Raw genomic sequence first — 20,457 nt, forward strand, 5'->3', positions numbered from 1 at the left:
GACATGTTAGAGCAGGCGGGGCTATCGCGAACAGGGAGAGTTGTGGAGGGTTTTCATGGTGGAATCATCTTTTGACTTGATGGCAAGCTAGAGAAACCTAGATTAGCATGGTAAATATGACCATCACATGCAACAAATGGTGAGGACGGGGTTACCTATATACAGAGCGACAGTGCTACAAGAAATAGGCTAGGTGTTGGAGTACACATACAGTCAGTAAGCACGGCAAAGTACCATGGATGAGCCCTTCCTACTATCAATATGTCTGCTAGTGTACCTCGCTTGACTAACTAGGAAAGACTTCAATGATGGGAATCTGGGGAGATATTGAAAAGGGTGGATATCGGTGGGGTTACATGACAGTCACGTGATGTTTTTCACTTCATCTGTCACTCCCACCTCGGGTCTGTCCTGCTCTCCCGTTGCCTTAGCCATCTTTCCCACGCCATTGAAGCAGTAGAACAAGGCGTTTGCGAAGCAGGGGCTCATCATTACGCCCTGTTGCAATCATCTCGGCCCGATTTGGCGATTGTCTTATCCCGCTGTTCTTCCTGCTCCAAATAAACCCATTCCTCCTCACGTTCCGTGGCGACATCAGCCCGGATTCGCAAATATGTGTCTCGCACGAGGTGACTTGTAGCCTCTATGGACTTGACTCTAGATCTCGAAGCAGCTCTGGCTTCATTGCCAGCCTGTACTCGGTGTCGCAGACGGCGCATCAAATGCGATAGCCGGCTGCCAACATGCCGAAATTGCTTTCAGGCCGATGTGAGATGCCAATTTAGGGACCATGTCGTGGGGGAGGAAATTCCTCGGCAATACTTGCAGTCCTTGATCCAACATGTCCAACAATTGAGCGAAGCTGGGGCATCCAATGGAATTGGAATTGCCCCAGAGCTGTCTTCTCACGACACTCTTCCCCGACTTGACCGCCCAAGGGTCGGAAATGCTGAAGCTTGCAGCATATTCGCGGCCTCCCAGAGTCCAGGTCGTCTAACTGATCCTGGTGTCTCATACTATGGCCCTAGCAATCTATATGCCTATCTCCTCAATTCGGCTTCATCGATGATCTCTGCCAAGCCTTTCATCGAGCCCGAGGAAGAGAAAGAAGGCCTTCGACCACACAACGAACTATTCGAGACCATCACCGCTAGCTACAGACCGTCTTCTGACACGTCTACAGCCAATCTCCCGCCACAGTCACTGGTCAGGGACTTACTAGAATATTACCAACAATCTGTTGAGGTGTTCTTCCCAGTGATTGGGAGTGAGTTGTTTTCGCAACTCAGTGCCTTGTTGTCGACAGGGTCGGAGACTTTACAAGACGATAACAGCGTCGAGTTTGCTATTCTTCGTCTCATCCTGGCGATTTCCTTCCAACTCATGGCACGCTACAACCCCAGTCTTTCATCGATCGCACTGGCATATTTTCTCAACATCAGTGAGGCTCGCTTGCGGGAGGCCCTGAGCCGCTCCAACGTCACCACGTTACAACTGCTTACACTACTCTCCATATATTTGATGCTTGATCGAAAAGGAGGCAATATTTGGACCGCTTTAGACCAAGCCCTTTGCTTGAGCGAGACCCTGGAGCTGAAGAGTGAACGGAATGGTATCCTTAATCAAATTCGAAACACACTGTTCGTCCTAGAAGTGTAGGTAAATCTGATCCCTGCATATTGGACTATTGACTAACAATGATTTTCTAGGGATGTCTGTGTGGCCCTAGGGCGGCCCACAAACCACGCAAAAAAGACTGAAGAACGTCGAGAGGACTCTTTCTCGTCAAAGCTGCATGAGCTCGCCAAGATCAGACTTAACATACACCACCACTTGCTGGATACCCGGCATCACGACAGTGATGAGATTGCAGCCTGGAGCGAACCTGTCCACGAGGCTCTTGAGCAGTGGGTACAGTCCTGGGAAAGTCTCACAGGTTCTCCTCCCGGCTACAGCGCCTCAGGTTTAGAAGACTGCTCCAAAAGTGCAAACTTATTGTACGGACGATTTAACTGTCTACAAGCAACCTTTGAACTATTTACAACTTTGAGGGCGCGAGGTTGTTCTGTGGTCGACCAGGATGCTTCGACTTCGGCCTCCTTGATCGAAAACTTCAATAAATTACACGAGAGTGGTCGCGACTCGCCATCTATCACAAGAGGGCATGAGAAATCCATGATACCTCCTCCTACACCTTTTATTGGCTGGACACAAGAAGAAACAATTCTCAAAGCCATTACGTGTCTGTCGTTTCGAAAACGCCACGAAGCCTCCGACACTGAACTTCGCCTAACACTATCACGCCTTCTCCACGATCATAACCACGGAAAACTATTAGTGGGTGAGATGTTGCAAAGTCTGAACGAGGGTACGCCACGATTCTCTCCCACAGATACAGAAGATGGATGAATCTATCTCTCTACTATAGTCGGGCTCTAGGCTTTTTCGCTACCAAATCGGGAACATGCTCCTCATAGTACAGAACCTTTCCCGTGTTACCTCCCATCTGAGATCCATAGGCAAGACGAGCGACAGCTTCGCCGCACCATGCAGCCGGCTCAAAGGTAGAGCTGTCCTTTGCGAAGTCACGGAACCTTTGAATCTCAGCTTCAGCCATAATGCCAGCATACTTCCCCGCCACAACATCGGCCGGCATCTTGGTATCTGTGAGACGAGGGTAAACACCTTGCACACAAAGCTCCGGGTTCTCGTGTGCAAAGAGTTGGATGAAGCGGGATAACGCCGCTTTGGTTGTACAATAAGTCATCCAGCCACGATAAGTGACACTGAAATCACAAGCTGATGACAGAATGATTGCATGGGGCCGTCGTGAGCGAAGCAGATGTGGAAGGGCGAGTTGACACTTCAGAGGTATCAAGATCAGCAATGCGATGCGATATTAAGCGACGAGACAATCTACTTACCATTGCAATAACCCCAAAGACGTTGACCTCGTAGGTCAGTCTCACAGCATCCAAATCCAGGTTCTCGATCCTCTGGATCGGTGTGATCAGTCCGGCACAGTATACCAAGCAATCGAGAGCACCAGCGACATCGAGACACAATTGAATTGCCCTCTCTCGGTCTGCCGATTTGGTTACATCTCCCTGGAGCAGATGAAGCCGGTTGTGAGTATCGCGGTGTCGGCGCAATTGGTCATTGATGTCGAGTCCGAAGACGATCAAATGAATACTAGATGGAGAGTTGGCAAGGAGATACAGGGTTGACTCGAGTCCGATCCCCTGACCGCCGCCCACAAGGAGGATGGATCTAGGTGGTGGAAGGTTAGATGTGATTGACATCTTGTCGGTTGTTCCGCAGGTCAAGCACTTTGTGACGTTGGCCCCGAGGGACACACCAAGAATCCGTTTTTCTTCGCTCTTAGCTATATCTCTGTTGCTGCAACTCGGTTCTCTGGCCTTGTATGATTGATAGCCAACGGGAATCCTTTCGAAGGATGGTGGCTTATCCTTATCTCCTGCCTCGTACACACCTGTTCTATCTGAGGACCCCGACTCCTGAACTATCAGCTGGTCAATCTTCCGCAACGTGAAGATTATCCACAGATCACTTCCCTGGCTAGTACGTTGTGGTTTGGAAACACCAGAAACACGAATTGTATTCGCTCTCAAGCCAACTGGGGTGTAGTTTCAACAAGGACCGTCACATGCGGATGCGGGAATGACTCTCGAAACGAGACGCCTAAGTCCGCACTGAACCCTCTTTGCTGGTCCCGCCCCTCGGCGTCGCATGCCAACACTATAGGCACGAACCCGCTAGCTGTACGCATGTTTAGGATATGATAGTGCTTGATGGCACGTCCTATCGTATACGAAGGGTCTACGTCTACCATCCTCCTAACGGGTTGTTTGCGAACAACTCCGCAAGCACAAATACGAGGTTCCCCATCGGAGCGCTGGATGCGGTCCATAGTCGCAGGGCGTACGGAGTACATGCCCCAGATTTCAATTTCTGGGGAAGCCTTATCCTTTTGAATTGCCTTCACTGCCGAACAGCCGGGCTTTTCCACACTATTTCAATTGACACAAGTCTAACAGTCGGAAGAATGGCTGAGGTCTAAATTGGGTGAGGCCAGATCAACTGGCAGTGGCGAGCGAAATGTCACGTCCGACAGAGTGGCCTGTCCACATTACTCGTAGTATGAATCCATGCAAAGAGTAATCTTAAAGCAAACCATGCATTTACCATATCTGACAAAGTAAACCATGGCGGAGAACGATAATACAGCTCTCTGGCAGATTTCTTGCACACTAGTAAAATTCATATCTTGCCTTGCCGAAACTCCTCGGCCATCTGCGCAAATGTACACCACTCCACTCCCTCGTGCTCGTTGATCCAGTCGATTAACCTGGTAAGTCAGATGATGCTTCAATGCAATGGACGACAAATCACTAGTCTCAACATACCGTTCATGCATGAGTAGAATGTGAGGCCGTCCACTGACTTGTGGGTGGATACTCATAGGGAAGATGAATGTGTCGTATTCTCGGTAGCACCATTCGAATTGTTCTCGCCATTGTCGTTCCACATTGTATGGATCAATGAAGCCTTGCTGTTCGTGTTGAGTCCTTGCTATTAGCATATGTACAAAGAGAAGCTGGCATCGTAAGTGAGTGGTCCAAGGGTATCTTACACTGTTAGGTCTGTTCGGCATATACTGCAGGGGTGGCCAGTCGTCAAGTGCCCAAGAAGCTACCGTAGGCAAAGAGAGGTTTTGTCAGTAATTCGTTGACAAATTGAATCGGAAGGTCGGAAGGAATGTATATTCACCAGGAATCTCCACTACGCTCGTCTTTTCCGCTTGCTTCATCGGCACCATCCACTCGTTGGGATCTTTTGAGTAATCCGTCAACACGACCTCTTCTCTTCCAGTCGACATATAGTAGGCTTGGAAGTCGTCATGCATGAATGAATGATCTGAGGAGAAATAATGTATAATGAGCTAAAGTCAAAGCGAGAGTCAGGGGTGTTGGTCTAAGACGAACCATATCCAATACCCAGCTTCTCCAATATCCCAATCTGGTCGGGGCTGTTCTTCCACGCTGGAGACGTAAATCCTTGAGGCTTTTCTCCGTTACAGAACTTTGTTAAGATATCAATGGTTTTTACCATGATGGTCTCAAACTGCTGTGCTGAGAGCTCCGAAGGAAATCTGCAGTAGAATCTCGTCAGCAATCGATATGGCTCTTTAGATAGGCATAGAGTCGACCTACTCGTGCGTATAGCCATGAAGGCCTCTGGTCGCGACCTTGTGGTTAATACACTGGTTTTCACTTGGAAGGTGCGGATCCCGGCCCGAACATACATTTCATGACCAGCATCACGAATCTTACTCATTTCCAGCGGAAAGCTCTCAATCGTGTGACCCGGTATGTACCTTGACGATAGTAAGTTCCAATGACCGAGTCCGTTGCTCCAGCAAAAGACCTACCATGAAGCTTTGATATTCTTGCGGCGGTAAAGTTCTAACAATCGCTCGACGCCCCGAGTAGCACCGAAGACCCCTTTTTCAATCGTCCTTAATCAGCAAAGATGCACAACACTTTGCCTGATGTGTATGGAGGTCCCAATAACCGACCTCGTGAGATGTTCATCAGGTCAGGCTTGCCGCCCACCATCGTGTTGATGTGGTTTGAGACAGCATCGACATCGACGCCGTAGCCCACAAGCACCCTCTTTTTGCCCATGGTGATAGTTGATTGTAGAGCAGAGCAACCGCATTGGCCTAGGGCAGGAATTGAAACTGGAAACATTCGCTTTGGAGTTGTCGACGTCGCATTTCTCCGCTTCAATGACAAGCTAGATGCCGATAAATCCAAGGTCCAACGGGTGCGGAGTTGGGCGAGAGCAAATCACAGGTGCCGCCCACTACAATTGTGTGTCCGGATCCTCGGCAGTCTTTTGGCTTGATAGTCCTTCTGTCGTTGCCGATGTTCCGCTCTTAGTGCTACGGTTCAATGGACAATGGTACAATTGGTTCGAGATGTGGTGCTCCTCCTGTACATTTCAAAGGCAACTGCAGTTCAACTCTGATTTCTGGATATCATACATGCTCTGACCGATTAAGTGACTCTTCTCTTGTCCACGTAGGTTACGCAAGCAATACAATGGTCAAAATGCCAGAGACACTTCGCATTGATCTGAGTGGGAGCCCCCACGAGGTATGTAGATATTTGGCGTAGGCCACAAGTGATGGGGGCTAATGTATTCCACATAGATTGGAGTTCAGCATGGAAGACTCCTCGCGTCACAGATCAAAAGTCAGATTTCCGTTTATGATGCAATGTTCAAAAAGACCTCGAATATGGACTGGGCAGCAGTCAAGATCATTGCACAAGATTACGCCGTCACTTTACAACGTCTCACACCTGAGATATACTCAGAAATGGAAGGGATTGCTGAAGGATCTAGATTAGACATCCTCGACATTGTGACTCTCAATTGTCGAAGTGAAATTGCGTTGGGAATGTTCTCAGATGGTTGCACGAGCCTGGGCTGGGCCAGGAGCGACGGTGTTTTCCTGGCCCAGAATTGGGATTGGACAGCCAGAGTCAAAGACAACGTGGCTATCATGTCAATCGACCAACCCGGCAAGCCCAAGATTTTCATGGTTAATGAGGTAAGAGACCAACATTTCGAGTCCCGGGAAGGGCTGCTGATCTCCTTTCAAGGCCGGTTTGGTTGGTAAGATTGGTTTCAACTCTTCATCCGTTGGGGTCTGCATGAATGCAATACGTGCGAAACCAGCTGATAGCTCGAAAATTCCATTCCACGTTGCCGCCCGGCTGTGTCTGGAGGCTTCGTCAACAGCCTCGGCGATCAAGCGCTTGCAGGCTCTCGGAGGAATAGCTTCAGCTCAGCATCTTCTCCTGGCCGACCCGACCGGCCCAATCAGCATGGAGCTTTCTCCTCGGGGAGACTCTTATATCTCCCCGGACGAAGATGGTATAGTTTGCCACACCAACCATCTGATTGAAAATCGCCATGTTGATGAGCGCCCATGGCTTTCTGGGTCGCCCATTCGGCTTGACAGGGCACGAATGTTGACTGCAAAACTGGCCAAAAGTGGTGTCGCTGTTGATGACAACATCCTCCGCAAAGAAATCTTCTCAGACACGTTTAATTCCCCACAAGCGATCTGTTGTCAAGAAAATCCCGAACGGCCAATCGAGACGAGGAGTAGGACTCTCTTCTGCATTGTCATGAAATTAGTCCAAGGGCAACGTCCAACGGCCGAGGTCGTGATGGGAATGCCTGGTACCTCTGACGAGGGGCCGGTATTGTCTATGGGATGATGTCTTTTAGATAGTTTGAAGAAACACCAAGATCGATGGTTAGAATGGCCAATGCATCTCAGTTTGACCTGCCCAGACATCCCAGTCACTTTCAGTGTAATCGGTGAACATGTTGATGGTGTGTACCCATGGTTCAAGGTCTGATGGCTCCAAGACTTGCTCGAGATCGGGAAGCGGTTCTGATATCTCTTGCACTACCGGAGGCGATGGGGCCGCTGGCACGATGGATGGCATGTGAGCAAGAGACAAATTGCTCTGTTGTTGCTCCCCGACAGATGATTGGTTCGTTGATCCCATGAGAATGTCTGCAGAAAGCGAAAAGGCGTAGAACAAGTCCGACCTGGCGATTTCGAATTGTTTGAGACATCTTGATGCTTCTGGCCATTTTTCCGAGAGGATTGTCTGCAACAAAGTCAGCATGTATCTGCTTCTGAAGGGAAATTTGGCATACAAAGACCTCTGAGCACTCGTCGAGTGCTGAATTGATTTCGCGGCTGGAGTATGTCCGTAGTAAGGTTTGATAATCATGTTTGATGAGGCGAATTAGAAGTGTTGCTGCTGTCAAAACATGGTGGGCACAGTGCCAGTCAAACTTGAGAAACCCTTTGCAGTACATTCGAAAGTATCCGTTGTTTGTGCCTCTGGCAGCTTCGAATCCCTTGATCACTGATTGAGCATCTGGGTGCGGATTCCGCGGACAGTGCGTATGCAGGTATATTTGCCCTGTGTACATGACGAAATCAAACCAGTCGAAGCCAGTCTGTTCCAGTGTTTCAAGACTCTTGCGCCATTCGAGAAGCTCCTCATCTCTTGCTTTCATCCATGAAGAATAGGGAAGAGAATCAGGCTCTCTATCTCCAAAGTTGACCGAGTATATTTCAGACTGGATTTGTCGAAACTTGACGTGGCGTAAGAATCTAGTGATTTGCATTCTCTGTCGGGACGATGAAGGGTCGGAACCGGAAGTAAAATCCTCTGATGGAAATTTCGCGTTTATGAGGTGATCTGCAAGGCTTATAGGACGTAGAGCAGCGATGGAAATTGATCGGTCCATCGAGTATAGCTGATGAGAAGCAGTTAATAACCTCTTCGGGTAATTCATGCATTGCTTAAAAGCACTTACAGTCCAAAACATCTTCCGGCGCAGCTCCATCTTCTTTCGATCGAAACTTTTGAGAGCGAATCCAGGTTCTCTGTGCAGACCCATGGCAACAGCCATTCTGACCGCCATTCCTTTTAAGGTCCAAATTTCGCAGATACCAGGACAGAAATTGGCAAACTGGCAAAGTAGCATCGTGCACTGGAGATTGACAATCGATGGCTCGGCAAGGGGATCATATCTCTGCATGGCATATTTGTACAAACTCGTGCTGAGTGACATGAGGCGATCATGGTTCGGATTCTTGGAGGTAAGCGTGCTAATTGCCATCATCATCGCAACGACGAATTCAGCTTCAGACGACACAACCCTAGTCGCAGCACCGTGTGGAGGGAATACGAGTAGTTGATATGATTGAAGGTCTTCCTCGGGGAAGAAAGGATACTGGGGCAGAATTTTCTCGATGTATACCTTGATCAAGGTTTCAGCAACATGAGTCGGGATGGCATGAAGAGAGAGGATATCGCGACTTCCAAATTGGAGGGCAATCTGAGTAAGATATTCCGATCCATCGGGGCTGACGTCGCTCGTGAAGGGCAAGATCGAGCATTTCATAATGAGAGGGTTGAAGGAGGACCCTCGCAGACCCAAAACAGTTCTTTGACATCCGTACTGTCGCTCTTTGGCGGCCCAGGCTGAGATAGCGTCATGTCTCTGCTCGGCAGAGTGAGCCTGAGCATCTTTGTAATGGGGCTCCTGCGAGAGACCACTAGGCAGGTGAGGACTAGGTCGAACGGGCTTAATTATTGCATCCGAGTTCACAACACTGGATTCGAGCGTAGCTATACGCTGCTCAAGGTATTGAACCAGGCTGCACTGCATTTAGCACAACGGGTCCAATCACCGAGGGAGAGACGAATCACCTTCGAGGGACAAATTGTGTTGTTGACCTGTCGAGTCCAACACATTCAACATGTGCTTTGACGCAGCGGGAACATGCTGGGGACCCATTGTCGCACTGCATAGTTGATCAGACCCCATGTCTTAAATGAGAATTGCAGGATCCGGTTACTTTACGCTTCAACTTGTAGCAACGAGCACACGCATATGTCGCACGCTTTGTGGCTGCTGCCCGAGTCTCTGGAGAGAGTGTGAGACGCTCGGCCATGTTGACGGCCGAGGAGGCGGGAGATTCTGGACATAAGCATACGTCAATCTCCATCTGCTAACATTGAATGAAACAGAAGTCATAGAGGAGCATTAATACTCACCGAGTTAAGACTTTACAGTCTTCAGCAGACATACCTGGGGAGTGGAGGGAAAGCCATCTATCTGGGACTATCGCAAGAGAGAGAGAGATGATGGTGTTGCTAAATCTAATCGAAGATATGTGTCAGGTTTAATAAGTGCGCCACCAAAATAATACCCCCGCTCCCCACGTGACGTTCAGAGTGGTTAGTATCTCCTTATGTCAAACGAGGAATTATACATGGGATTGGTCTAGAAAGCTGTTAAACCTATGTTTGACATCCTGTGATCTTCATCGCAGCTCTTGAAGAAGCCGACTCAATCCACCAAACTGGAAGTGCTTTTCCAACCCTTCAGCCTTACGAAACCTATACGATCTGTCCTCCCTCCTGCAATGCAATATGGGTGCTCGGTTTCTACCTTTGCCCCATTTTCGTCTTCATTTCGTTCACCTCTTGCTTCAATTGCTCCTCATTTCGAGGGACAAATCGCACCTTGAACATCTTTGGTGCGTTCAAGACTCCACTCGGCGTACTACCAAACGTCTTCCATGACTTTGGCGGTGGGTCTGCCGGGTCCATTTCTAGCTCAAAAGCAAGCAGGATGCGCAACAACAATCCGTACATGATGCGATTCGCGATTGACCAGGCTGGGCAGATTCGTGGCCCGACGCCATACGAGAAATAGTTCATGCCTCCTTTGTTCATCTCCGGATCCAGCCAGCGTGCTGGCTCAAATTCGTCGACCGTCTTTCCGAAGTACTCCCCATCTATCCTCTGTCAGTGAACGCTCTTGAGACGCTCAATGAGATTGACTCACCATGATTTGCGGCTTCGGAGTTCATGTACAGTCGAGTCCCTTTCGGAATGGTCACACCGGATTTCAGAGTGATATCCGCGCTAGCCTCGTGTGGGAGACTGAATGGCAAGACGACATAATTTCGAAGGATTTCCTTGTACAATGCTGCGACAAATGGTACTTTTTCCTCGCTGAAAGCATGGACTTTGGCATCTCCGTCGGGGTAGTGTTCCAAGATCTCCTGTAATGCCCGATCTTGAAGTTCTTTGCCTCCGGGTGCCACAAGGCCACCAAGTCCTGCACAGATGTGACTCGGCAGGCTTTCAGTTCCCCCTTGAAGCATTGAAGTGCAACACTTTATCGCATTTGCTGTTTCCAAAGTCAGTCAATCTTGAACTCTAGTCTAACTCTTCAAAGGTTGAGAATTACTTACGAAGGGTAAGTTTTGCTTCTGGGTCGGTCAGAACTGATGCAGCAATACAATCTGGGTGTTCTCCTTGGTCGATCCGGGCCTTGAGGCCCTGAAGGAGCTCTAGTATCATTGCCGACCTCTTTTTCGACGCTTCCTCGGCCAGACGCGCCTGCCGACGAAACTTCGGTGTGAATCGAAGAATAGGCACAAAGTCTGCCCAAGTATTGGATGCACCACGTACTGTTGTGATTTTCATAGCATTTTCGATGTATTCCCGGAACCACGGATCATGGGCATCGTCAAATTTCTTGTCAAAGGTAATCTGAAACCCAAGGTTCATGGCAACGATCTGTAGCAGTTTGAGAGGATTGAGAGATGCCCGGCCGTAATCACCTTGTTCTGCTAAACTGATGATCAGTTTGTCGCCTTCTCGGTCAAGTCCAGGGTAGAATCGTGGCCATTCATGTGGCTTCACAGCTTTAAGTGCTGCGAGTCGTTGTGGCTTGAAGTTCTCGTCCAGTGAGTGAGAACCAAGGTCATACCCTATACAGTCAGGCCACATGGTTGACAAAAGTTCCACCACAAAAACACTTACCAATGTATCTTTCAAACACAAATTGCTCCGGCCTTGCAGATGTGAGATGTCCGTTTGTCACGAAAAGTTCTTTGACTGCGTCGAAGCTGTTGGCGATGACAACTCTGTTTCTGCCAAATTTGACCTGAAGAAGATCTGAGCCGAACTTCCTAGCCCAGGAAGACCACAGAGCGCCATCATTGACACCTGATACGCCTGCGTGAAGGTGAAGATGCCCGATGAATGGAAGCGACGATGGCATCTCTGGGATCCCTTTGATAAAGGGAATATCCGAGGACATTCCATACTGAGACTGCTTCAGCACTTCACTATTTCAAAGCATACGAAAAGGAGTGAACATACCATCCAGATGCCTAGCAAAACGAGGGCGGCAACACCCCAAAACACCCATGATGGGCTTATCGCGACGACGTTGAACATGCTGTAAGTCTAGGATCCGTGGCTTTGCCCTCAGAACGCTCTCCCGCGTCAAAGATGCTCACTATAAGAGTATTGGCATTCTATTCGACATTTTATCTGGCATGTTAAAACTCTGCATGATAACTATTATCCTCAAACGTTCAAGTAGCCCTATGGGCCTTGTAATTTGCCCCGCCGTCCTGGATATATGATTTCGATCACCGTAAAGCATATATCGCGGGAAAGGCCAAATCCGCAAAGAGTGGAGCTCCTTGCGGAAATATGCGCCCACCTTGCAAATTTCCACTCCATGACCCATATATGGATGTTCTTTCTTGGTTTGATATTGGTCCAGAAGCTATCCACCCAGTGGTAGAGAGTCTGGGGGACATCGAAGCCCAGGCTCGGTAGACGTACGTCTCGATAACACTATCAGAGTTCTACAAGCACGCCGCAAACCCAAATTATCTATCTCGTGCCTTCACGCGGTATCGTCTGATATGATCTTTGCGTCAATCCCTACTCTACAACCATACGGGCTTGGTTAATGGCAGCTTGAGATATATATTGCTCGTGTGTCGCGTGAGTGAGTCACAGAGGCAGGATCACTTCCTTCTCATCACACCACCAAGGACTCTCTGCCGAGGTACACAAGTCTTCCATTCTTCTATCCAGATCTTGCTTCCACTACCCTTGCCACCTCTACTCAGTATCCAGCATGGGTGCTCTTAGAGCAGTCCGCACCGCGGTATGGGGGGCCCCGGCGGAAACTAAGGCTGAAAGGAGATTGATCGTCAAGATCGATGCCTTCATCCTGTCCTCATGCTGCCTCCAGTACTGGGTCAACTAGTAAGCACTTGCTTGGTCTCTATTTCCTTGTCAAGGCTTGTAGCTGACTGCAAACTCTAGCCTTGATCGATCGAATTTGAACAATGCCTATGTGAGTGGCATGAAGGAGGAGCTTAACATGGGTGGCAAAGACCTTAATTACATCAACACCAGTAAGTCAGATAGATCCTCCACAAGACATTCCCGCATGAAAGAGCCAAGCTAATCATTTCGAAGTCTTCTGGTGTGGTTATGTTGTAGGCCAGATCCCCAACAACCTTGCTATGCAGTACTTCCGTCCACGCTACTGGATGACCTTTTGCATCATTGCATGGGGTTTGTGCACCTTGGGCACTGCCTTTGTGCACAGCAAGGAGGCCATCATGTGTATCCGCGCCTTTCAGGCCTTGTTCGAAGGGTCGACCTTCGTGGGAACACATTACCTTCTCGGCAGCTGGTATAAAGAAGCAGAACTTGGAAAGAGAACAGGTATCTTCACCAGCAGTGGTCTTGCGGGTACTCTCTTCTCCGGATTTATGCAGGGCAGCATCTATACGAGCCTTAGTACGTCGCCACTTTCCCCATTCACTTCGGTTCAAGCCTCTCGACACCATTTGGCACGTGGAGATTGTACTAACACGTCGTGATAGATGGAAAATCGGGCCTCCATGGCTGGCGATGGATGTTTATAATCGATTTCTTGGTCACACTTCCAATTGCTTTGTATGTCTTTTTGCTGTTTCCAGACACGCCTGAAACCACGAAGGCCTTCTATCTCACCCAAGACGAGAGGGAGTTGTCCGTGTCACGGCTGCGGCGTGACCACTCCACTGAGCACGTACACGGAGAGGTTAATAAACAGCTTTTCAAGCGGCTTCTGTCCACATGGGAACTATATGCTGTGAGTTCCAACTGGCTATCATTGCTTGCAAAGAGAACAGACCTGACTGACACCACAACTCAAACAGTTCTGCTTCATATGGACCATGGGTGCCAACTGTGAAATGTTTTCCACCAACGCCGTGTTGAATCTCTACCTTAAATGGACCGAAGATTACACCGTCCAAATGGTCAACTACATGCCTATGGGCGTCAGTGCAGTGGGGATCGTGGGAACACTTGTCCTAGGATGGTACTCTGACTTCTCGGGAGGATCATGGCACGTGGGAGTCATCACCTCTTGCACTGCCATCATCTCAGGAGCGATCATGCTCAACCCGCCCAATAGGGCCGCGACCATGTTTGCCCTTTATCTGAATGGTATTCAGTATGCCAATCAGACGGTCATGTTTGCTTGGGCGAGCAAGAACACCTTCGGCGACGCGCCAAAGCGAGCTATCATCCTTGCCGCCATGAATACGTCAGCAGTCGTATTCTACTGCTGGTGGCCGATTCTGTTTTACGCAGCTGATCAAGCGCCAGCATGGAGAGCCGGTAGTATCGCCATCATCGCCTCTGCTATCGCTATGCTTGGTGGAGTGCTTGTCATCAGACATCTGGAAGCTCGACGAAAGAGTACCGAAGCCGGGCCCTTTGTGGTGGAGAAAGGACAAGATGATTCAATCAACTTCGAAACGTCTCAAGAGAAGACTGTTGTAATGACTAACCTTGATTCTGTCAGTGGTCATAGCAGTCGCGATGAGGAATCAGGTCGTAAATAGTTTGAGATGTAGGCGTTCGCTTGGGATGTGGAACGGTGGCCATGGCCTACCTTAGTCACTTTAAGCCACTAAAGGTACATGACCTAGTGAAGTGGAAGATGATCCAATGGCAATGCTAGTCAAATCATTCGGCATCCGGGGTATTTGGTGGGCATAGTACTGCTAAGTCACGCTCGAGAAGCCCTGTGATGACATGACCCGCACACAACGGAAGATCTTCCAGGCTTTAAAATGTGGTGGGACCAAGAGCACGTGGTATCGACACATAAATTATGGTTATTCTTATCAATTCTCGTTGTTGTACCTCTAGTTTCGTGATCTCTTAACAAGCCCAAGCGCCTTGTGCCTATGCAACCGAGGCAACTTCCAAGGACTCAAGAGTCAAGCTGTGGCTTAGCCTTATAAAGACTTGGCTCGCGAAATATGGAGCAGAATATCTACCCTTTTGCCTTGAGAAATGGAACTTGAGAATCTTGGATTTCAAGCAAAGAAGCTGACGTATCTAATATGTACGGAGTACGGAGCTGAGGTCTAGTTCCGCAGGCCGAGAGGCTCATTGGTGCGATATGATGCGATTGCCAGCTGTGTTACCTTCACAATGAGAGTTGCGGACACACCCCCGTATAAATGACGATTTCAGGCCAGACGTTTGGCGATCTTCGGCTCAACTGTGGGGGGAAGATAAGCGATTAGTGGTGCGCTGGATCGTGTTTTTTCACGCTTAGAAAACTCAAGGCTGTCTTGCGAGCAGTTCCTGTTGTCCTACCACATACTGTATTTTCGTCCGGGCTTGTTGAACCAAGCCTTGAGAGAGGTCGATCCAAGTGATCGACCACTACCCAATCCACCAACAAAAGCATGGCGATTTATGTTACATTTGCGTCGCTTTTTCCTCTTGGTGAATGGCCCTATAGGCTCCAGCTTGAGCTACGGGCAATGGCGCAATTCCAATGCTTTCTGCGCACTGACGTCGCTGGCGTTTTGAGTTCTCACACGCACGCATCTAATATCCGTTGCGTGCGCAAAACACTATTTACACCATTGTTTTCCCTCGCGTAGCACACCAGGCGATCATTTACATATAATTCTACCTTCCCTAGGGTGAGGCTCGACTTTCCAAGAGCCATACCCATATAACAAAATGGCAACCATGGCTGATGATAAGCGGATTGTTGAACAAGATGGTGACGGCTACCGGAACAGATTGGGTTCCGAGGTCGCCGTGGGAATCGATGACATCAGCGCCATTCCCAAGGGCGAGACCGACCCCGTATACGAGGCAAAGGCCAAAGTGCTAAATCGAGCTATCCAGGACATTGGAATGGGGTCAGCAATTCTCTCTACCAGCACTGGATTTGCCAGGATATGCTGTTACTGACATATTGCTGATGCAGACGGTATCAATGGCAATTATTCATTGTCGTTGGCTTTGGCTGGGCTATGGATAACCTGTGGCCCATAACCACATCGCTCATTTTCACTCCAATCACCAATGAGTTCAACCCATCGAGGCCGCCATTGTTGACACTATCGCAAAATATTGGGTTGCTTGCAGGAGCCATGTTTTGGGGCTTTGGATGCGATATCTTTGGCCGCAAGTGGGGCTTCAACATCACATTGGGGATCATCTCGGTCTTGTATGCCACACTTATGAGGGAGGACCTTATTCTTTTGTACTGATTCTCTACGCTAGTGGTCTTGCATCTGCAGGTTCTCCTAACTTTGCCGCGATTGGATGCTTCGCAGCCTTGTGGTCATTCGGCGTCGGAGGCAACCTTCCGGTTGACAGTGCGATATTCCTCGAATTCCTTCCTGGATCGCATCAATATCTTCTGACGGTCCTGTCTATTGACTGGGCACTGGCGCAACTTATCGCGACATTGATTGCCTGGCCACTTCTCGGGAACATGACGTGCCAAGAAGGCGAGACTTGCACACGGTCTGCTAATATGGGATGGAGATATTACGTCCTTGCCGTAGGCGGACTCACTCTTGTCATGTTCATCATCCGATTTGGAGTTTTTTCAATTTACGAGTCGCCCAAGTACAACATGGGTAAAGGTAAGGACGAGGAAGCAGTGCGAATTGTTCATGAGGTGGCTCGGCGCAATGGGAAAACTACGTCTTTAACGATCGAGGACTTGAAAGCTTGTGAGCTTTTGGGTGGTGGTCAGGCTCAGCAGACTAATGCGTCAGCTGCAATCAAACGAAAACTCGCAGCGTTCAATGGTGAACATGTGCGTGCGCTCTTCGCGACCAAGAAGCTCGCCTTTAGCACGACGATGATCATGTTTATTTGGGCGTTTATTGGGTTGGGATATCCGTGAGTCCAGCTGATCCACTTCTCGCTATGTCTCCGCGGACGCCAGGCCCTCTTGTTCGTGTGACTTACTATATCTTTCTTTACAGGCTCTACAATGCGTATCTTCCATACCTTCAAAGCATCCGTGGGGCAGAATTCGGCGATGGATCCACCTACATCACTTACCGCAACCAAGTAATTATCGCAGTTCTTGGTGTCCCGGGCGCAATTCTTGGAGGCTTCTTGGTGGAGATTCGCAGCTTCGGACGCAAAGGAACATTGTCACTCTCTACGACTCTCACGGGTGTCTTCCTTTACTGTTCAACCACAGCCCGCAGCTCCGACGCTCTCCTGGGCTGGAACTGCGCATATAATTTCACCAGCAACATCATGTATGCAGTTTTATATGCCTATACCCCAGAAATCTTCAGATCACGCGACCGTGGATCTGGCTCAGCACTTTGTGCTTCGGCGAACCGAGTGTTTGGAATCATGGCCCCAATTGTGGCGATGTTTGCAAATCTGGAGACAGTGGCTCCGGTGTATACAAGTGGAGCTTTGTTCATTGCTGCTGGATTGGCGGCGATTTTCCTTCCATTTGAGAGTCAAGGCAAGGCTAGCCTGTGAGTTGAAATAGAAGCGAGTAGAGGATACATCTATATAGTCTATATCACCGGCAGACGTTCGAGGCAGCGGACGCGTTGGGCAACATATCGAATTTAGAGTCATGGGTAAGCACGTGGCAGATAAGTTTCAAAGATGACAAGAATCAAGTCGTGCTTCACAGGATCCCGATATCACCATTTTACTGACTTGAATTGATTGGCACAGGCAGGTACATCGATCGGCATACGCCTGATAAGGTGGCAGCGATAGATAAGGCCTAGGCGACAATTTGTTGGTAAACACCCCGACATTAATGAATCAGCCTCGTGTAATGAGTACTATCTCGAAAAGGCACCATGAATCGCGTCTTCCTCTCTTCCTCTCGAGATACGCTCGCAGCACGTACTCCGTACACATTCCTGCAAGCCTCTTCCGGGCAGGGAATCCACATTACTCACTTGGAACTTCACCGCCGCCGCCAGCGTACTCCGTATTCTTCCACTTATCAGTTCAACGCGCACAGACTCGCAAAAAGAACAAGACCACCCTAGCATCCAATAGTAGTCTAGGACTATCAGTTTTAACGGAACAAGGCTTAAGCTATTTACGGAGTACTTGGCCAGGGCAAGACCTGCGACCCCTCCCTCCCGCGAAGCTTAACCACGACCTTCAGCCATCATGTCGACGCTTGTATCCACCCTACCACCCAAGTTTGTCTCTGCCTCCACATCACTAATCTCAATCCAGTGGCTTTGTGATGCTTTGACACATCGTGCTTTCGCAAGGTACCACCCACAGGCTCTTAAGATTCGTCCGCTCTGGCGGGACCTTTGTTCGCATAGATCCCTGGTATTTTAGCTCAAGATGTTGTACCTTGAGAGGATGCTACCCCACGTCCTGTCGGCTGCTTCTTCGATATGGAAGGTGATATAGGAAGGTGACTTTGGATGGTTCTTCTCTGTCTTTGTATGACGCACAGATCTATTGTAAACAGATTGGTTTGAAAGTCTCCCACGACACTTTATCACCTCTAATATCAGCCAGAGTCCTGCCTTCTGCCTTTACTTTCTAGCCTCTTGTTCAATTGTCCAATTCGGGCAAGCCATCTTCAGCACGATGGTTTTTCGCCTCCAGCGAGCCCTGCTATCCCTAGTGCTCTTCTCCTTTCCTTGCCTGCAATCAGTGTCCGCTAACCCCGTAAGACCTCGGACCGATTATGCTGTGAAAGACTTTCATCCAGTGCCTCCAGCATGGAGCAACCTTGGAAGTCCTTCAAGCGACCACATGATTAGTCTATCATTGGGCCTGACTCAAAGTAGATTCGAGGAACTCGAAAAACATCTCTACGAGGGTGCGTTGTTTGTGCACTCTAGCCAAACGGGAACTTACTACCAATAACAGTGTCGGACCCATTTCACGCCAGATATGGCCAACACCTTACGGCCAAGCAGGTTCATGACCTGGTCAAGCCCTCAGAAGAAGCCACGCATGAGATCCACAAATGGCTGCATAGCCATGGCATCGAGCCGGATCAATTGAAGTACAGCCCAGCCAAAGACTGGATTTCGATCACGCTGCCACTGTCCAAAGTGGAAGAATTGCTCGACACCAAGTATTTCGTCTACCAACATAACGTAGACGGCTCAATATTGATTCGAACTGAGGGCTACTCGCTCCCCCGATATCTTCACAAACATGTCAGTACTATCCAGCCGACAAACTCTTGGGCCAGACTAGGAGGACACCAAAAGCGCAACCAAATTCAAAAGCGATCAAAGCACGTCTTGGTGGATGCAGAGGACTGGACCACAGCACCAGTTTTGCCTCTACCGGACAATGCTACAGTGGCAACGGCATGCAACTTCACCAGTGTGACACCAGATTGCCTCAGAACGCTCTATGGAACACTTGATTATGAGGTGAAATCAGCCGGTGTTAACAAAATGGCTCACACCAATTATCTGGACGAAGCCACAAATCGATCAGACATCAGCATCTTCCTTGGTCTCTATCGACCCGAAGCGCAGGCGTACGCGTATGAGTTTGAAGCTATATCAATCGATGGCGGAGTGCTCGACAATGGCACCAACGTCGCGGATGAAATGCTGGACCTCGAAGCCAATCTTGATGCCGAGTATATGATCGGTATTGGATATCCCACACCACTTATTGCTTACCATACTGGCGGGCGGAATCCCAGTTTCGTGCCTGACCTAGCAACTCCGGACAACAGTGATGAGCCGTTCCTCGAATGGGCCAACTGGGTTCTCGAACAGGATGATCTTCCTCAAGTCATTTCGACGTCATATGGCGATGATGAACAAACTGTCAGTCGAGCCTATGCTCAAGCGACCTGCAACCAATTTGCTCAATTGGGCGCCAGAGGCGTGACGTTGTTCTTTGCAAGTGGAGATAGCGGCGTGGGCGATGATGATCTTTGCTATTCAAACAAAGACAACACGACTTATCAGTTCTTGCCCTCTTTCCCCGCGAGTTGTCCTTATGTGACTGTCGTGGGCGCTACGAGGGGATATCCTGAGTCTGCTGCTTGGAGATTACTTCACTCTGGAGGCGTTTTCACTAGTGGTGCAGGATTTAGCAAATATTTTGACCGGCCTGAGTATCAAGCCAAGGCGGTGTCGTCTTATGTGAAGGGTCTTGACGGATTGTATGATGGGTTATACAATCCTGGTGGTAAGTCTCTTCACCCACTAACCTTCCATCGAGGTCGAACTAATCATAGTATGACAGGCCGTGCCTATCCTGATCTTTCTTGCATCGGTCAAGTCTTTCCTACCATTTGGAACGGCAGTACTCATGGACTGGTCGGCACGTCTGGCTCATCTCCAATCTGTGCTGCGGTGTTTGCTCTTCTGAACGATGCCTTGATCACCGAGGGGCGACCTCCAGTTGGATTCCTCAACCCTTGGTTGTATGCACAGGGACACAAGCTGTTCACTGATGTGACCAACGGGAGCTCATCCGGGTGTAATACAACGGGATTCCCTGCAACTCCAGGTTGGGATGCAGTGACAGGATGGGGGACTCCTTATTTGCCTAAATTGTTAAAGGCTTTTGGATTATTGGGTTGATGGGTTGGTGTTGTTGGGGAGACGAGGTGACCGATGGACTCATGATGATGTTATAAGCCCACGATATCACACATAGAGTGAACAGCACTCTCGAATTCTCT

The 20,457-nt window shown here is 49.1% G+C and overlaps 9 protein-coding genes across 10 annotated transcripts; 5 read left to right on the forward strand and 4 right to left on the reverse strand.

The window, feature by feature from the left end:
* Nucleotides 1-645: 645 nt before the first annotated feature.
* Nucleotides 646-1,659, forward strand: PV10_00668 (uncharacterized protein; the record flags this gene model as incomplete). The annotated part of the gene is made up of 1 exon (XM_016364777.1): nucleotides 646-1,659. One exon carries the CDS (start codon nucleotides 646-648, stop codon nucleotides 1,657-1,659), a length of 1,014 nt encoding a protein of 337 aa, XP_016228426.1.
* A 763-nt stretch (nucleotides 1,660-2,422) lies between these two features.
* Nucleotides 2,423-3,302, reverse strand: PV10_00669 (uncharacterized protein; the record flags this gene model as incomplete). The annotated part of the gene is made up of 2 exons (XM_016364778.1): nucleotides 2,423-2,863; nucleotides 2,925-3,302. 2 exons carry the CDS (start codon nucleotides 3,300-3,302, stop codon nucleotides 2,423-2,425), a joined length of 819 nt encoding a protein of 272 aa, XP_016228427.1.
* Nucleotides 3,303-4,227: 925 nt separating this feature from the next.
* On the reverse strand, nucleotides 4,228-5,733 carry PV10_00670. 2 transcript variants are annotated; one of them, XM_016364779.1, is made up of 9 exons: nucleotides 5,600-5,733; nucleotides 5,453-5,525; nucleotides 5,327-5,398; nucleotides 5,235-5,258; nucleotides 5,007-5,173; nucleotides 4,792-4,938; nucleotides 4,655-4,713; nucleotides 4,428-4,573; nucleotides 4,228-4,369 (listed from the first exon to the last, which is right to left on the reverse strand). In XM_016364779.1, the coding sequence occupies exons 1-9, from the start codon at nucleotides 5,706-5,708 to the stop codon at nucleotides 4,282-4,284; spliced, it is 885 nt and encodes a 294-aa protein (XP_016228428.1). In that variant the 5' UTR covers nucleotides 5,709-5,733; the 3' UTR covers nucleotides 4,228-4,281. The 2 variants fall into 2 exon arrangements, with proteins under 2 accessions (XP_016228428.1, XP_016228429.1); XM_016364780.1 differs by lacking the exon at nucleotides 5,600-5,733 and having other exon boundaries at nucleotides 5,453-5,559.
* A 404-nt stretch (nucleotides 5,734-6,137) lies between these two features.
* On the forward strand, nucleotides 6,138-7,316 carry PV10_00671 (uncharacterized protein; the record flags this gene model as incomplete). The annotated part of the gene is made up of 3 exons (XM_016364781.1): nucleotides 6,138-6,182; nucleotides 6,239-6,640; nucleotides 6,693-7,316. The coding sequence occupies 3 exons, from the start codon at nucleotides 6,138-6,140 to the stop codon at nucleotides 7,314-7,316; spliced, it is 1,071 nt and encodes a 356-aa protein (XP_016228430.1).
* Nucleotides 7,030-9,754, reverse strand: PV10_00672 (uncharacterized protein). The gene is made up of 6 exons (XM_016364782.1): nucleotides 9,687-9,754; nucleotides 9,488-9,609; nucleotides 9,339-9,433; nucleotides 8,440-9,286; nucleotides 7,768-8,379; nucleotides 7,030-7,718 (listed from the first exon to the last, which is right to left on the reverse strand). Exons 2-6 carry the CDS (start codon nucleotides 9,581-9,583, stop codon nucleotides 7,356-7,358), a joined length of 2,013 nt encoding a protein of 670 aa, XP_016228431.1. The 5' UTR covers nucleotides 9,584-9,609; nucleotides 9,687-9,754; the 3' UTR covers nucleotides 7,030-7,355.
* A 325-nt stretch (nucleotides 9,755-10,079) lies between these two features.
* On the reverse strand, nucleotides 10,080-11,888 carry PV10_00673 (uncharacterized protein; the record flags this gene model as incomplete). The annotated part of the gene is made up of 5 exons (XM_016364783.1): nucleotides 10,080-10,432; nucleotides 10,483-10,830; nucleotides 10,895-11,416; nucleotides 11,469-11,754; nucleotides 11,811-11,888. 5 exons carry the CDS (start codon nucleotides 11,886-11,888, stop codon nucleotides 10,080-10,082), a joined length of 1,587 nt encoding a protein of 528 aa, XP_016228432.1.
* Nucleotides 11,889-12,567: 679 nt separating this feature from the next.
* PV10_00674 (uncharacterized protein) lies at nucleotides 12,568-14,356 on the forward strand (the record flags this gene model as incomplete). Its single annotated transcript, XM_016364784.1, has 5 exons — nucleotides 12,568-12,716; nucleotides 12,777-12,868; nucleotides 12,933-13,259; nucleotides 13,346-13,596; nucleotides 13,664-14,356. Exons 1-5 carry the CDS (start codon nucleotides 12,586-12,588, stop codon nucleotides 14,354-14,356), a joined length of 1,494 nt encoding a protein of 497 aa, XP_016228433.1. The 5' UTR covers nucleotides 12,568-12,585.
* A 1,150-nt stretch (nucleotides 14,357-15,506) lies between these two features.
* Nucleotides 15,507-17,285, forward strand: PV10_00675 (uncharacterized protein; the record flags this gene model as incomplete). The annotated part of the gene is made up of 4 exons (XM_016364785.1): nucleotides 15,507-15,682; nucleotides 15,751-15,993; nucleotides 16,050-16,679; nucleotides 16,766-17,285. 4 exons carry the CDS (start codon nucleotides 15,507-15,509, stop codon nucleotides 17,283-17,285), a joined length of 1,569 nt encoding a protein of 522 aa, XP_016228434.1.
* A 969-nt stretch (nucleotides 17,286-18,254) lies between these two features.
* Nucleotides 18,255-20,417, forward strand: PV10_00676 (uncharacterized protein). The gene is made up of 3 exons (XM_016364786.1): nucleotides 18,255-18,615; nucleotides 18,666-19,958; nucleotides 20,016-20,417. Exons 1-3 carry the CDS (start codon nucleotides 18,381-18,383, stop codon nucleotides 20,354-20,356), a joined length of 1,869 nt encoding a protein of 622 aa, XP_016228435.1. The 5' UTR covers nucleotides 18,255-18,380; the 3' UTR covers nucleotides 20,357-20,417.
* Nucleotides 20,418-20,457: the final 40 nt, after the last annotated feature.

This window comes from Exophiala mesophila (genome assembly GCF_000836275.1).
Source record: "Exophiala mesophila strain CBS 40295 unplaced genomic scaffold supercont1.1, whole genome shotgun sequence".
Taxonomy (NCBI): domain Eukaryota; kingdom Fungi; phylum Ascomycota; class Eurotiomycetes; order Chaetothyriales; family Herpotrichiellaceae; genus Exophiala; species Exophiala mesophila.